This window comes from Phyllopteryx taeniolatus, chromosome 17, assembly GCF_024500385.1.
Source record: "Phyllopteryx taeniolatus isolate TA_2022b chromosome 17, UOR_Ptae_1.2, whole genome shotgun sequence".
Classification (NCBI taxonomy): Eukaryota; Metazoa; Chordata; class Actinopteri; order Syngnathiformes; family Syngnathidae; genus Phyllopteryx; species Phyllopteryx taeniolatus.
Window position 1 is genome coordinate 11176291 of NC_084518.1, and position 15336 is coordinate 11191626.

Below are 15336 nucleotides of genomic sequence, written 5' to 3' on the forward strand. Positions count from 1 at the left end.
ATAAAGCGGTACAGAAAATGGATGGATAACATTCCAACTTCATTGAAATTGGGGTTTGTATAATGCATTAAGAATCAAAACCACAGAAACACAAATGAGACAGGAGTCACAAAACAATCCACTTTTAATTTTCTGGTAATTTTGTTTGAAAAATGGCTAAACCCAACTACGGCTTCACTGTATTTATGATTGTTTGTCCATAATACTGAATTGATCAATGTGGTCAGTCAATATTGACTGAAAATGTATTGCTAAAACAGTAACAAAACAATGTAACGAAATAATCCTTTACCTAGGGTGCATGCAAGACAATAGAACACTGTTAAATAATAAAAGTGCTTGAGATGAACCTGAACATGTCACAGGAAACGAAGGCGACATGGCAACGTAAATCCTGTATGTAGTGTCATGTCCACATTTTTTCCATTTTGGTTTAGAAAAGGACACCACTTCAGCCCGAGGTAATGGAACAGCTTTTGAAATACATAACAGCAATCATCTGTTGCTTTTAAACATCCATTATGATGGATCCATTATGGAAACAGTGAAGGGGGAGATATAAATTATCTGATAAAGCACAGTGTAAAAAAATTTCAGTTCCTTCTTACTGTCTGATTTGTTTTGATTTTATCTAAATAAGTAATAAATAAATAGTCCATGACTTCACAGTACAACAGTGTTGAGATTTGTCCAAAGTACGGTTATTCAAGTCATTGTAGCAAATATGTTGATGAATTAAATACACTTGGATTTTTGGCAAAGACACTGAACAATCGGGAAAATAAATAAATCAAAGTGCATGGACATAAACATAGCTTAATAAAATGACCTCAGACAGAGACCATTTCTCGAATAAAAAAGTTGAAAAGGGGCGGAGCCTCAGTGCTGCGGCCACCAAAGCAGCTGACAAGCAAACTCGTATTTACTACCAACCCGGAGGAGAGAAGGCACATTTTTTTCCAACTCTGCTGCATGATTCTTTCCAGCATGGCTCGAGTGTATATAATGTCAATAATGTCGAGTGTCAATAATCATACAAATAATAATGTACCAGAGTGGCACGCCACATTAAACAAACCGTCCTTCATTTGCTTCTCTGACGTCCGACCAGTCTGTGCAGCTTATCACAGTTGTCCAACCTCATGGACTCTGCCTTCTGCTTCAGACGATCATCTCGGTACAGCTGCCCGAGGTTCATCAAGTCTGACTCTGAGCGGGACAGAGTTTCACACATTAAGCAAGTACTTGTGGCAGAAAAACAGATCACCACCAGACAATGCTGTTGCCTTACTTTGCTGTTTCTCCTTCCAACAGCTGCTCTGCAAGTGTTCGATGTAGTCACTCTCTATAGTCTTCTCCAGCTCGTCCAGGGCATCGCCATGGTATTCCTTCTCAAAACTTTTATCCACGTAGTACGGAACACCCATGTGCTGCGTTTCCCGGGAAACCACCAGGCCCATGCTCCTGCAAACACACAGCCTGCGTGTAGTCGACGTCCACTGTGAACTGTAAATGTCTCTCCTACACACTCACGGCTTATAGAAGAGACTGTAAGGTGGGTTGGTGGCCATCATCTGAGTGAATACCGAGATGAGGATCAGCACCAGAATGGGGAGGAGCTGCAGCAGAGCTGTAAAGGTGTTCTGTGTGCACATCACATCTGTGAACAACACTGTGAGTAGGTGTTTCAACTAAATCAAATGGGGTGTTTGTTAGGATTGGGAGACATTTCATTTTTCAACACCCTAAAAATTGGTTCCAAATATTGAACTTTTCCAGCAAGCTGTTCTAAGGTGACGACATGCCCAGAAAAGTAATATTATGACATTATTTACACTGCTCACAATCTGATTGTGAATCAGATGTATATATTTCTTCTGTCACATCCTCGCTAACTTTAGGTTTTAAAAGTAACATGCTCATTTTTAAAATGTAAGGACTAGAAAGTATAGATACTTGTGTTAAAAAGAAAAAAAAAACTTTGCCACCTCTACTTTCGGCCTACGACGTATCTTGTCTCCTCTCCCTCTGTCCGTTTAGTGTCACACTTCTTCTTAGCTAACCTCCTTCTTTGTATGCTTTCCTGTACTTTGAGGTTCGACCACCAAGTCTCCTCCCCTTTTCCACCAGAAGACACACCAAGTACTCTCCTGCTTGTCTCTCTGATCACCTTGGCTGTAGTGGTCCAGTCTTCTTGAGGCTCCTCATGTCCACCAAGAGCCTGTCTCACCTCTTCTCGAAAAGCCGCACAACACTTCTTTTCTCAGCTTCCACCACATGGTTCTCTGCTCTGCCTTTGTCTTCTTAATATTCTTCACCACCACCAGTCATACACACCACCATCCTATGCTGTCTCGCTACTGTACAATCTCCCTTACCTCTACTTTACAATCAGTAAACTACTTCAGATTATATCGTCTGCGCAAGATGTAATCCACCAACATCCTTCTACCTCTGCTCTTGTAGGTCACCCTATGTTCCTGCCTCATCTAGAAGAAAGAGTTTGCTACAGCCATCTCCATCCTTTTGGCAAAGTCCACCAGCTTTTGTCCCTCCAAGTTCCTTTCCTGGATGCCAAACTTACCCATCACTTCTTCATCACCCCTGTTACCTTTACCAACATGTCCATTAAAATCTGCACCAATCATGACTCACTCTCTGTCTGGGATGCTCAGAACTACTTCGTCTAGCTCCTTCCAAGATTTTTCTTTTACCTCTAGTTCAGATCCTACCTGTGGCGCATAACCACTAATTACATTAAACATAAAACCCACAATTTAATTTCAAGTTTCAGCCTCATCACTCGATCTGGCACACTTTTCACCTCCAGGACAATCTTAACTAACTCCTCCTTTAAAATAACACGACTCAATTTCTGTTCCCATTTACACCATGGTAAAATAATTTGAACCCTGCCCCCAAGCTTCAAGCCTTGCTGCCTTTCCACCTGCTCTCCTGGACACAAAATATATGTAACTTTCTCCTAATCATCTTGTCAACCAACTCCCGAGCTTTTCCTGTCTTAGTCCCAACATTCAAAGTCCCCACTTTCAGTTGTAGGCTCTGTGCTTTCCTCTTCTCTTCCTGCCTAAGAACCCATTTTCCACCTCTCCGGTTTCAACCCACATTAGCTGAATTTCCACCGGAGAGCTTCAGGTCAACAGCGCCGGTGGCGGACCTTGTTAACCCAGGCCAGGAATGGAATCATGCATGGAATTCTTTGGATTAATGCTCATACTTGTTTGGCAAAGGTTTGAGCCGAATAACCTTCCTGACGCAACCCTCTGCATTTATCCGAGTAAAAGTATTATTAGGCATATTAGACAAATGCAGCTCAAAATTGCTGAGCTCTTTTTCCTACGCCACGTAAAGTGGGCACAACATTTTGTCAAAGTTTCAATATTTTGAGAATTTGCCAGGAAGAACGGGGTGCGAAGACTCGTTCCTAGCTTCTTGCAGCTTTAATTATTATTGTAGTTTACACTGGTCATCATACTGAGTTGCCCCTACGCGAAAACAACAGAAACAATCTGTTGCAGTGCAGTTGTACACTTGTATTGTGGACTGTGCAGGTGTGACTAATATGTCTGGCTCATGTTTTATTCTTTTAATGCACATTACAGTGAGATCACAACAAATATGTGGTATCAAAAAGCAGGTGTGAAAGTCACTGACTTGACTCGGGTTGTCCTCCGCCACATCCTCACGTCTCTCATAAGCTCGTCGTCGACGAGGCTGGTAGAACTGAGAGTAGGAGGCTCCCTGGTTGGTGTACACGTGAATGTTTCCTGAGGAAGACAATGGAACACATCTAAAACAGCCACACTCTAACCTTAGAGACAAAGATGAGAATAACAGTAATACTGTTTGTGAGGACAGTCACTATCATCGACACGCCCACCTGTGGGGAAACGTCCTCCAAAGAAAATATTGAAGAGTTCCTCGGGGGAAATGTCAGCCTCAAAGTCTCGGTGGAAGTTTCGGTAGTGGCGATGGTGAGTGGTGTGTTGGGGTGCACTCTCCGCTGCCGATTGATCGCCATACTGATCATACTGCTGCCTCTTCTCCGGATTGCTCAGCACTGCGTACGCGTTGCCTATTGCTGGGAGAACCAAAGAATGACTTCTTGTACTGTGTCTTCCTACGTGGACTCAAAGGTTAAAGCATTCTGCTTCTGAAACGAACTACACTTGTCACATTTGACTACTGTATTATCATAGGACAGTGTTGTGAAGCAACTTTTTTGGGGGGGGGATTGGTGACCGCAAACAAGAGCACTAAAAGAGCACAAAGTTGCACCAAGGCTTAAAAATGGATCACCTTTAAAATTAATTATTCACCTACAAGCTAGGATCTTTACTTGTAAGACCTTTATGTGTAAAACTGAATTTGAAAAATAAATATATTTTACACCAACTATATCTGTACATACGTCTGAACACACCGTAGTATACCACTAACCTACACTAAAACACAGTCATATTTTTATATTTGAATGAAAAAAAAACACTTCGAGGACTAAAATAAAATGCATGAAAAACATCAAGTACAGCAGTAACTGAGGGTGCCTTCTTGTGCCATGTGAAATTAGTTCATTGCGTGTTGTTGCTAACTTCAAATTGTAGTATGTCGGTAACCGAGCACCCACCCCCCAGACCCATTTAATTTTTATTGCAATAAATACTGTATGTATAATAGCATCTTGTCAGATTACATGAGATCGATTGTTTTTTCCAGTCAGTGTTGAAATGTTTAGCAGCTTTTGAGTCAAAAGAAATGCCAAACTGCAGCACTGTCCCTTTAAATTCCACCATAAAATGTCAACTTTACAGTTGCCACGTCTGCTCTGTCCATTAGTGTATGAATGTGTGCGTGTATGAGTGAATGTGAGGCTTTGCAAAGCACTTTGGACACTGTCATGGTGTACATAAAGCACGATATAAGTGCAGTCCATTTACCACAGTACAGTTGTCTACCACAACACATGGTGGTATCAGTCACAGCAATGGTAACTACAGCCACCTCATGGCACCACCGGTTTGCTTTTCTTGAGAGGGCGGGGGGGGGAGACCCTGCATAGCAAGGCAATCAAAACAGATATAATTTGCCCTTCTACATTTTCTAAATTATTTTGACCACAATGTAAAGACAACATAACATGTTGCTATACAAAAGTAATGATAATTGCTTGCTTCCTACTGAGGCTTAACGATATTTAATGGGCAAATGAGGCCACAGTGGTGCTTTGAAATAGGCGTGTACCCGACTTACGTTTTTTCGAGATAAGAGTCATCATTTGGTCAATTTTTGCTTTGACTTGCCTGCAAAATTCAAGATCTGAGCAATGTATGGGCAGTGAACTCAACTCCACAAAAAGCAGTAGTTTGGAAGATAGTGAACAATTCTGTTTATCACCACTCCCGGTTTTAGTTTACCGTTGCACTCACTGTTTTTCAGTGGATTGTTATATAAAAGTGTTTTTTCAGACAAATATTTACTTTAATTATGACTTTACTGATGCCTTAGTGATAGACTACAGCTTGATCAGATTCACACAAAAATTCGTGTTACGTCCCTGTCGTAGGAATGGAACATCTACGTCGTAAACTGAGGAACCCTGAAATTGAGGAATATGGCATTATTGTGTGCTTTGGTGATCAGGCAGTGTTTTATAATTATTATTATTTTTTTTTCAATGGCCAAGGAGCAGATGATATAAAACTGTGTACACATGGTTGTCCACATAACAAAACTATTCACATTTGCTAAAGCTACTCACTTCAAATTATCTACCTTTAAATGCATCTGTGGCTCCAGGAGCAAAGTTTTTGTCAGGGTGGAACTTGAGGGCCAGCTTTCTGTACGCCTTCTTCAGATCTTCATCGCTGGAATTCTTGGGAACACCAAGAATCTCATAGAAGTCTCTGCAATTCTTAATCCTGCAGTGGCATTGTGGATGTTCAAATACAAGCTATCAATATGGAGACATTTGTCTTTTTTTTTTGGTCAGAATCGCCATGTACCTGTGAACACCCTGGCGCTGCTCTTCTGTGTAGCTCTTCCTGCCATCGCTGCTCACGTGACTTTTCTCTGCGCTTCCAAAGTCCTCATCTCTCCAGCCTCTAGGCGGGGGCACATGGTTCGCTTCCTGAGCAGCGTTGCTTCCATTTTTAACTATGGCATCAATCAGCACTATAGAGACCAGTGTTCAGAGGAGGGAGAAAATGTAAACTGATGGCAGTGTAGCTTCTCAGTCATCCAGATCAAGCTAATCTGTAAAAGTTTAATTATGGCAACTGAAGTGTTCTTGGTTGACAGCAACAAAAATAATTGTGGGAAAGAATTTGTTTGGGTCGTATTCTTCAAGTTTTAACAGTCTACACCAGTGATGAAACTAAAAACCTGTACAATTACAGGCCTCTTCATTTGGTACACCAGCGCTATCAAATCCAGTGTTTCTCAATCTTCATCGAGCCATGCCATAAATTTTTTCATATTAAAAAAATCTCATGGCACACCACCAAACAAAAACATCACAAAAAGTATATGAAATGAAATAATGATCTCATCCCAATACTCAGTCTGTGTGTGAAATCTAGGCCTGTTTAGTTGAACACAAAGTAGTGATGCACCGAAATTTCAGCCACCAAAATATTTCAGACGAAATTAACCCAAAAGTGCATTTTCGGAACTACCAAAGTATGCATAACACGTCACATGTTGAACACTGACGGCCGGCGCACGTGAGTTGTGTACACCTCAGAGTAAAGAATAATTTACTATTAAAAAGTGAAGGAACCTTGTTTTTTATAATCACCTATTACTCTCGAGGTTCCATGCGTATTCGTTTTCGTGGAAGAACTACAATTATAACGACGTGTTAAAAGTCAACCAATTTATTCCTGACAGAGGAGTCTATACACTTTACAGAGCTCTGGGTCAGCAGCTACGCTTATCCTAGCCTCAGCAAAGACAGCACAGACTGAACAAAGCTCTCTGTTCTTGCCCCCGACTAACACAATGTTTCAAAGATGAAGTATGGAATCGCTGTCGTCTGATTGGTCCATTGTCCCATCTGACGTCATCGTTCCTCTGCAGAATGATGACCATTTGCCGCTGGCTCCAGATGCCGTCTCCAGACGCCGTCCCACAGTCTTGCATCTAATGTTTATAGTGGCTCCCCGCAGTCATTGTCTTCCTTGACATCTGGTCAATGCTGGTTCACCCTGCTGGGAGCTTTCAGGCATCACACCCCCACACCCTTATCTGATTTACATTATGCTATACTGCAATAAACATCCTTGTCTACCCTCCAAACCAGTTACACCATGAAATTCTATATTACCTTCAAAAGCAATGCCCTATAGAGCATTGCTGAATATCTAGTTGAAATGACTTATTACACACACCCTCCACTCAGGGTTTGATAATGACATAGTGCCATAAAGCAACCATAAATGTGAAATAAGCATAAATGTTAAATAACATATTCAATGAACTACTGGTAATATAAACACTAATAACAAAGATAAACATATTTTTTACAGTAATAATTAAATCGGCAGCTGCAGATCTTGGCCGTGGGGGCCCTTCCCTTCAAAGGCCTTGAGAGCAAACCTAAGGACAAGACTCCTGAGAAAATTAATAAAACACCCCCTACACCAGTCATGCTCCCAGGTGAAATCCGCTATATGGTTGATCTCCTGCTGAGAGAGAGGCTTGATCACAGTGGGGGTTATCATAGAAACCAATGCACAAGTGCCTGTCCATCCACTCCGTAGCAAGTCCCACAACAGACCATCCACCACAAATCAGACCTTTTCTTACTCAATCGGGCCGCAGCATAATAGTCAATAAAGAGTGTGAATTTACAAAACTGTGGATCCGGGTGGCTAATTGATCGGGAAAGTTTGTGATTGGGGCCTAAAGTTACCTTACCCTTATTTTGAAAGATGCAAGTCAGGGACACGGGACCATGTTGACACCATAGAGGGGAGCGCCTTTTACCTTAGTTAGAGGATACACGCGGTCCCAGCGCATGTTAAATGACCAATTTAACACCATAACACAGTATCCACACACAACACCATAAACAATCAAGCAGGTCGTCTTCCCCGTCGCAGAGGCCCCTGACAAGACCTGCAAACAAACCCTTATATAAATATATATATATTTATCAATATATATAAATCACAACTCTGCAAAAGATACTCCTGCCAAAGGAGTGGACTACATAATTCCTGTATACATACTCCAGAGAAGGGACAAGTCGACAATTGTCACCCAACATTCATATGATTCCCCAACCAATTGTTAACTTGTCTCACAAAAGTGTTAATAACATAAAAATCAGTGTTAACTCAGCACACCAACATCCTGCAATATAACAACACTATCAAGCTGCATCCTCCTGAGCGTCCTGTAAAATAATGTTATTTCAACAAATCAGTCATTCAACAGTCTGTAGACCGTATTCTCTTGTCAGTCACACTGTCCTTGGTAACTAAAGGTCTATAGTCTCTTGCACGTGATCACATCCTTCATTACTTCTGTCAGCCAGCTCAATAGTGCTCCATTTCTGCTTTTAATTAAGACGACACAAACATTAAACCCAAAACATAAACAATTAACATGACAAGTGAGACTTCACAGACAATAATATTAACCTGGACCTAGGAGTAAATGTCCTCTCACATACACCACACAGACAAAACTGAACACAGCACACTTATTGGTTGAACCATAACACCTAACCATCCCATTTTGAAGCATTAGCGTTCTTACCCAGTTTGCGGATCCACATCCATAATTGGAGAGAAACTTGTACAGCCACCTGAGGCTTCTTTAACGCAATTAATATCCGACTTCCCTTGTTCCTGTTTGGGAAAACAGTTAACTCATCTCCTGCAACCACGCAGCTTGTATTTGAAGGTTGATAGGTTTGAAATAAATATTACCACCACTACACTAGGTCTTCCTCCTCAGTAATGCGATATTTCTGCTCGAGTGAGGATTTAAAAATAGCTCAGGCTAATAATAATTCATCTTTATCACTATCCAGGTGTATAAGAAGTGGCTTGGCGAGATGTCTCTCCAACAACCACACGTTAATTCTCCCCAGGTACCTTTACAAGTCTACAGGTGTCCTTCATTGCTTTCGCTAATATACCGTAACGAACTGTTAGCCTAAATCCCCTAATTCCCAATATTGCCAAATTCTCAAATCAAGTCACCCTCTACCACGACAGACCAGGCTTCTATCCATTGCATTAATTAAACGATTCTATTGTAAATCTCCCTGGCCTTTGCAATACCATAAACTCGTAAAACTCACACACGCCCTGTCGTAAAGCTGGGACGCCTGTGTCCTGTCATAAACCATTTGGTGCCCATTCCCTGCGAATTTAGAGCTCTGGGTCTCAGAAGGACATCCCAGATTATTCTGTCTGCTATTTCCTCAATAAGCCTCAATTTGTATTTATTAATCTATATATGGTGCTTCACTATTACCCTTTTGCTCAAAAAGTAGCTCTCCGCTTGTCCACAAATTGTTGTAATCAACCTGACTTAGGAGACAGAATGCAAATAAATAAACCTCCCCAAAATTTACTTGACAGAGAGATGGAAAAATCCTCTTTGTCTTCCCTGCTCTAGTGCTGAATCTGGGGAGACAATCAAACAGATTAATCCTCATACCATATTAGCCATTCTCAAAAACATGTACTCCACACATTTCCCATGTACAGTCTCATGACGTATGTAGCATAAGTAGCAACTCAACTTGACACCTCTGGAATATCCTTCACTTTTGTGAACGAAAAGAATTGCATTCGCCACGCTGTATCAACAGTCACCACACTGTATCAACTAAATATTGTAAGGATCTCTTTAGTTGACTGGTGTACCTCGCATAATTTTCTTAATCCGGTTTGCCACAAACAGGAACTTCTATGTATATCTACTTACAAAAATTACAGACTCTCTTTATATTCGCAATTACAGTCTTCCAGCCGCTTACTTGTGTGCCACTCTGTAAAAAAACTCCAAAAATGACTCCCTCTGACACACAAGTTAACACAGCTTTCATTACTTTGCAACCTATGTCAAAGCTCCTCTTCTCGCCACAAACAAGACTAAAGTCATCGTATGTGCTAAAGTGCTTCTCACAATCCTCTATCACTTCAAGTGCTCTCTAAGCATCCATCCATTTTCTGAGCCGCTTCTCCTCACTAGCGTCACGGGCGTGCTGGAGCCTATTCCAGCTGTCATCGGGCAGGAGGCGGGGTATACCCTGAACTGGTTGCCAGCCAATCGCAGGGCACGTAGAAACAAACAACCATTCGCACTCACATTCCCACCTACGGGCAATTTAGAGTTGTCAAGTAACCTACCATGCATGTTCTTGGGATGTGGGAGGAAACCGGAGTGCCCGGAGAAAACCCACGCAGGCACAGGGAGAACATGCAAACTCCATACAGGCGGGGCCGGGGTTTGAACCCCAGTCCTCAGACCTGTGAGGCTGACGCTCTAACCAGTCGTACACCGTGCCGCCACTCTCTAAGCAATATATACCAAATCCCATTCACCATCTCAGATAGCAACTTCCACGCCATTTTTTCAAACTCCGAAGCGTTTTCTGACACCAAAAACCTCCCGGTACTGTTTTCAGGCTTTTATCCCAGGCACGTAGAGCCGCTCTGGTCCGCTCTGCTGACCCGGAAGTAGACCATCACGACGCCACTCTGCCTTGATCATATCCGCCGGGCACACGCCTTAATTTATCTATTATTTAATTTATCTTCCAGAATATCATATGCATACGTATGTATACATACAATACGTATACCTTATTTATTTAGTTAATAAATATAATTGGTACCCTTTAAAGCGCTTTATAACTATTTACATATATAGTCATGTAATTTTATTCATCAAAGTTCTAAGGTTTACTTTATAGTGTGTACACAATTTATAAAACGTATCACACAGAATATTTATACCATTCACACTTAGTCCACGTTTTTTTACAATAGAGGCCTGCGCAGGACGTTTTGTGAACCACTTGTCCGATCTGATTACTTGTGGAAACCCATGCGTCGGGATATAATGGTTAACCAGCGCTTTGACGACAGACGGCGCGTTTTCTTTTGCACAAGGATAGCCTTTGGGCCATCCAGAAAAAGTGTTGACAATCATTAATGAGTACCTTATGCCTTGGACTGGGACCACCATTGTCGGTTCAGTCCATTACCACCACATCATTCAGTGTGTTGCAATTCCCTCTTCGTTGTAGGGCCGACACTGAAATCTTGACATATATCACAAAAAACAAAACCTTACACAGAAGATCAGGGTGCCACCAAAAGCGCAGCTTGTACAGCATTGGAACATAACTCTTATGTGCCTCACAGTTCTGAGGACCTGGGTTCAAATCCGGCCTCCCCTGTGTGGAGTTTGCATGTTCTGACTGTGCCTGTGTGGGTTTTCTTCAGGTACTCCCACATTCCAGAAACATGCCTGGTAGGCTGATGATTGAAGACTCTAAATTGTCCATAAGTGTGAATGGTTATTTGTCTATGTGTGCCCTGGGATTGGCTGGCGACCAGTTCAGGGTGTACCCCGCCTCTCGCGCAGAGTTGGATGGGATAGGCTCCAGCACACCCGCAAGCCTCGTGAGGATAAGCGATACAGAAAATGGATGGATGGATGAGTTCCTTCAGTGTTTTGACTTTTGGTTTTGGGCCTTGAGTTCCTCAGTTTTGTTTTTCAGTCAAGAATTTTCATTTCGGTGCATCACTAACACAAAGCTATTATTCTATTCTATGAATGGAAACGTAGCTACACAGGTTAATTGAACTTTCTGCTGTCTAATGGAAGAGCATTTCATTCTTATGCCTATCACTATAAGTCGCTAGCAAAGATAGAGGAACAAAGACTTTATTTATCGTGAATAAAATATGTTCTGACAAATTTTATTTCTCTCGACAAACCTGATGATTTCTCATGGCACAGTGGTTGCAAAACCTATCTAATACTGTCTTTACAATGGTAATGTTTCTTTGCGACTGACACTTTCAGAAAGTCTGCAATTGAACATGTTTGTCTGAAGTGGTTTAGAACTGTAATGAAACATACCAGGTGCATCTATTCTCTTACCTTCAGAGGTGGGCAGTAGCAAAATACATTTACTCGTTACAGTTCCTTAAGCAAATTTTTGGATAAATTGTACCAGTCAGACTTTACTTTTACTAGAGTAATTTTGTTCAGAAGAAACGCTACTTTTATTTGGTTACAGTGAGCTACATTTCGCTCTATTTGATCAAGTTTGTCAGAGACACTTTTGCCTCAGGCGCTGTCAACAGCACCACACAGTAGCAAAGTTTTCAAAGTGACCCATTTGCATGAAGCCTGGAAGAAACAATGGAGGAAATAAAGGCATGAGACTCACAGTCAGAGAAGGTAAAAGAAACACCCTGGCCTCACATTCAATGCATGTTTATCTTAGACTGTGAAGAAGAACACCGATGATGTCATGCTCAGGCTCTGTATCTGCCTAAAAATGTCAACATTTCAGCCGACAAGAACTTCACTTAGAACTTCTACTGTTTCACAAGTGTAAACAAAGAAAGTTACTTTAACTCAATTCAAGACCTTTTCGAGTGGCTGAATTTGCCTTGTTATTTTATCAAGATTTATTTTATCATTGGGCAATACCTGAATTTGCCTTTCCTACCCTATATCTTTGTCTATGCACTGATTATAAAAAATAAATCAGAAGTTACTCATCAGTAACATAGTAACTGAGTACTTGTTTCCCCCCACTGAATTCTTAATTATTTGAAAGACTAATTTTACTTTGATTTGAATCATATATTTCTTAAGTAATAGTACTGATAACTGAGTATGATTTTTGGCTACCTTCATGTATCTAAATGTGAACGGTAAAATGCACGAGTCTATGCTCAATATTTGTAATGTAATACAAACAGCAGAGTGGGGTCTACACAGCACTCAAGTTCCACAGCTTAGCCACGTCTGCTAGGAAATAAAGCAGTTGCAGCTAAAGATGCACGTTAGCCCAAAATAAAACATTATCATTAGGTAACATAACAGGAGTATATTGGTCCAACATGAGCCTTGACTAGTAAGTAACAAGCGCGGCTGCTAATGTTACCTCTGGCCCGTGTGCTGGGGTAGATATTCTGAGCTTCATAGAGCAGCTGCAGCGCTCGGTCCTTCCGTCCTGACCGTAATAAAAGCTTCGCCTTCTCTATCAGCCGGTCCGCTTCGTCTTTGTCCATTTTTTCGGTAGCTTCTTATGTGCTAGAAGCGTCGCTCGCCGTCGGTGGTGCAGCCTCACCGAGCCGGTGGCACCGTACCTTGATAGCCACTTAGCCTCACCGACTGACAGCTGCGTAACGTTAGCTCGCAGGCTAACTCGCGAGCTAACTAGTTAGCTTCAAACTGGCACCGACTTGACGCTAACTGACCGGCTGGCAGCGGCGGTCGTCAACAGCCTGCGAAATCGCAAGGACGCGTGTCATGTTTTGTTGTTGTTTTTAAAATAATGGGGCGCACTTTGACAAACGCCCGAAGAAGCACTTTAATGACACTTCGCACCTGCTAAGCTTGGAGTGACAGTGGGTGAAAGGCAAGACCTTCGTGACGTCACTGTGATAGATAGATAATTTTCAAGCTCTTAAAATTATAACTTATTTTATGTACAGGTACAGTATAATTTATATATATATATATATATATATATATATATATATATATATATATATATATATATATAGTATAAAATAATCAAAAAGTATATGCTTATTTTGTCTTGTAAAATATATGGGGTGTTTTCCCACCAACCTTTTTTCTTGAATATACCTCATTCTCCCGCGACCCTGGTGAGGATAAGCGGTACGGAAAATTAATGAATATTTTATTCTCGTCTTGCTTTCGGACAGGTCTTTTCTGTACGAGATCCTAAATTGTGACACTCCCTGCCTGCAGATCTCAGGCAAGCAAATTAATATTTTAAATCTTTTGGCTTTTCGTAACTGTTATGTTAACTCTTTGTTGTATTCCTGCCCATGTTGATTGTATTTTATTGTTAAGCACATTTTTTTCCATTTTTTTTTTCAAATATATACAAGTAAATTCTTAAAAATATAGCACTTTTTTCTTGAATACTTTCAAAAATACAGAAAACAATTCAAAACATACCACCCTTTTCTAAAAAATACACTCTATTGCCAAAAGTATGCATTCACCTGTCTTGACTCAGATATGAATTTAAGTGACATCCCATTCTTAATCCATAGAGTTTAATATGACATCAGTCCACCCTCTGCAGTTATAACATCTTAAACTCTTCTGGGAAGGATTTCCACAAGGTTTAGGAGTGTGTTTATGGGAATTCATGACCATTTTTCCAGAAGCAAATTTGTGAGGTTACACACTGATGTTGGAAGAGAACGCCAGGCTCTCAGTCTCCACTCTAATTCATCCAAAGGTGTTCGATAGCATTGAGGTCAGGATTGTGCAGGCCAGTCAAATTCATCCACATCAAACTCTCTCATCTTTGTCTTTATGAACCTTGATTTGTGCACTGATGCACATTCATGCTGGAACAGGTAGGTGCCATCTCCAAACTGTTCCCACAAAGTTGGAAATGTCCAAAATATTAGCCCCTGAGCTCCAGTGAAAGAAACTCTGAATGCTTCAACAAACCAAGAGATTTTGGACAGTCAAACAGTTCAGGGATTCCCCCTTCCTATTCCAACATGTCTGTACACCAGTGCACAAAGCAAGGTGCACAAAGACATGGATGAGAGAATTTGGTATGGATGAACTTGACTGGCTTGCACAGCATCCTGCCCTCATCCCGATAGAAGACCGTTGGGTTGATTTTGAGTGGACAGTGAGCCAGGCCTTTTCATCCAGCATCAGGGTGTGACCTCACAAATATGCTCCTGGAAGAATGGGCAAAAATGTCAATAAACTCACTCCTAAACCTTGTTGAAAGAGTTGAAGCTGTAATAGCTGCAAAGGGTAGACCAACATCATATTGAACCATTTGGATTTAGAATGGGATATCTCAAAATCATTTTTGAATCAAGGCAGGTGAGCGAATACTTCTGGCAATATAGTGTATGTATAGAATTTTTACTATTTTATATAATAAAATTGCTATAGAAATCACTATATAAATAAAATTGTATGTGTGTGTAGAATTTTTGTTCAAAGTCCAAACCTGTACTTTGTTTTCATTAAATGTTTGTTCCAAGCTAGATGTAAAATCATGTCGAACGGTTACAATTTTGTAAATGAGAAGCT

The 15336-nt window shown here is 41.0% G+C and overlaps 1 protein-coding gene across 1 annotated transcript; it reads right to left on the reverse strand.

The window, feature by feature from the left end:
* Positions 1-106: 106 nt before the first annotated feature.
* dnajc18 (DnaJ (Hsp40) homolog, subfamily C, member 18) lies at positions 107-13661 on the reverse strand. The gene is made up of 8 exons (XM_061752017.1): positions 13175-13661; positions 6024-6192; positions 5794-5939; positions 3902-4102; positions 3676-3788; positions 1534-1643; positions 1292-1464; positions 107-1209 (listed from the first exon to the last, which is right to left on the reverse strand). The coding sequence occupies exons 1-8, from the start codon at positions 13299-13301 to the stop codon at positions 1085-1087; spliced, it is 1164 nt and encodes a 387-aa protein (XP_061608001.1). The 5' UTR covers positions 13302-13661; the 3' UTR covers positions 107-1084.
* Positions 13662-15336: the final 1675 nt, after the last annotated feature.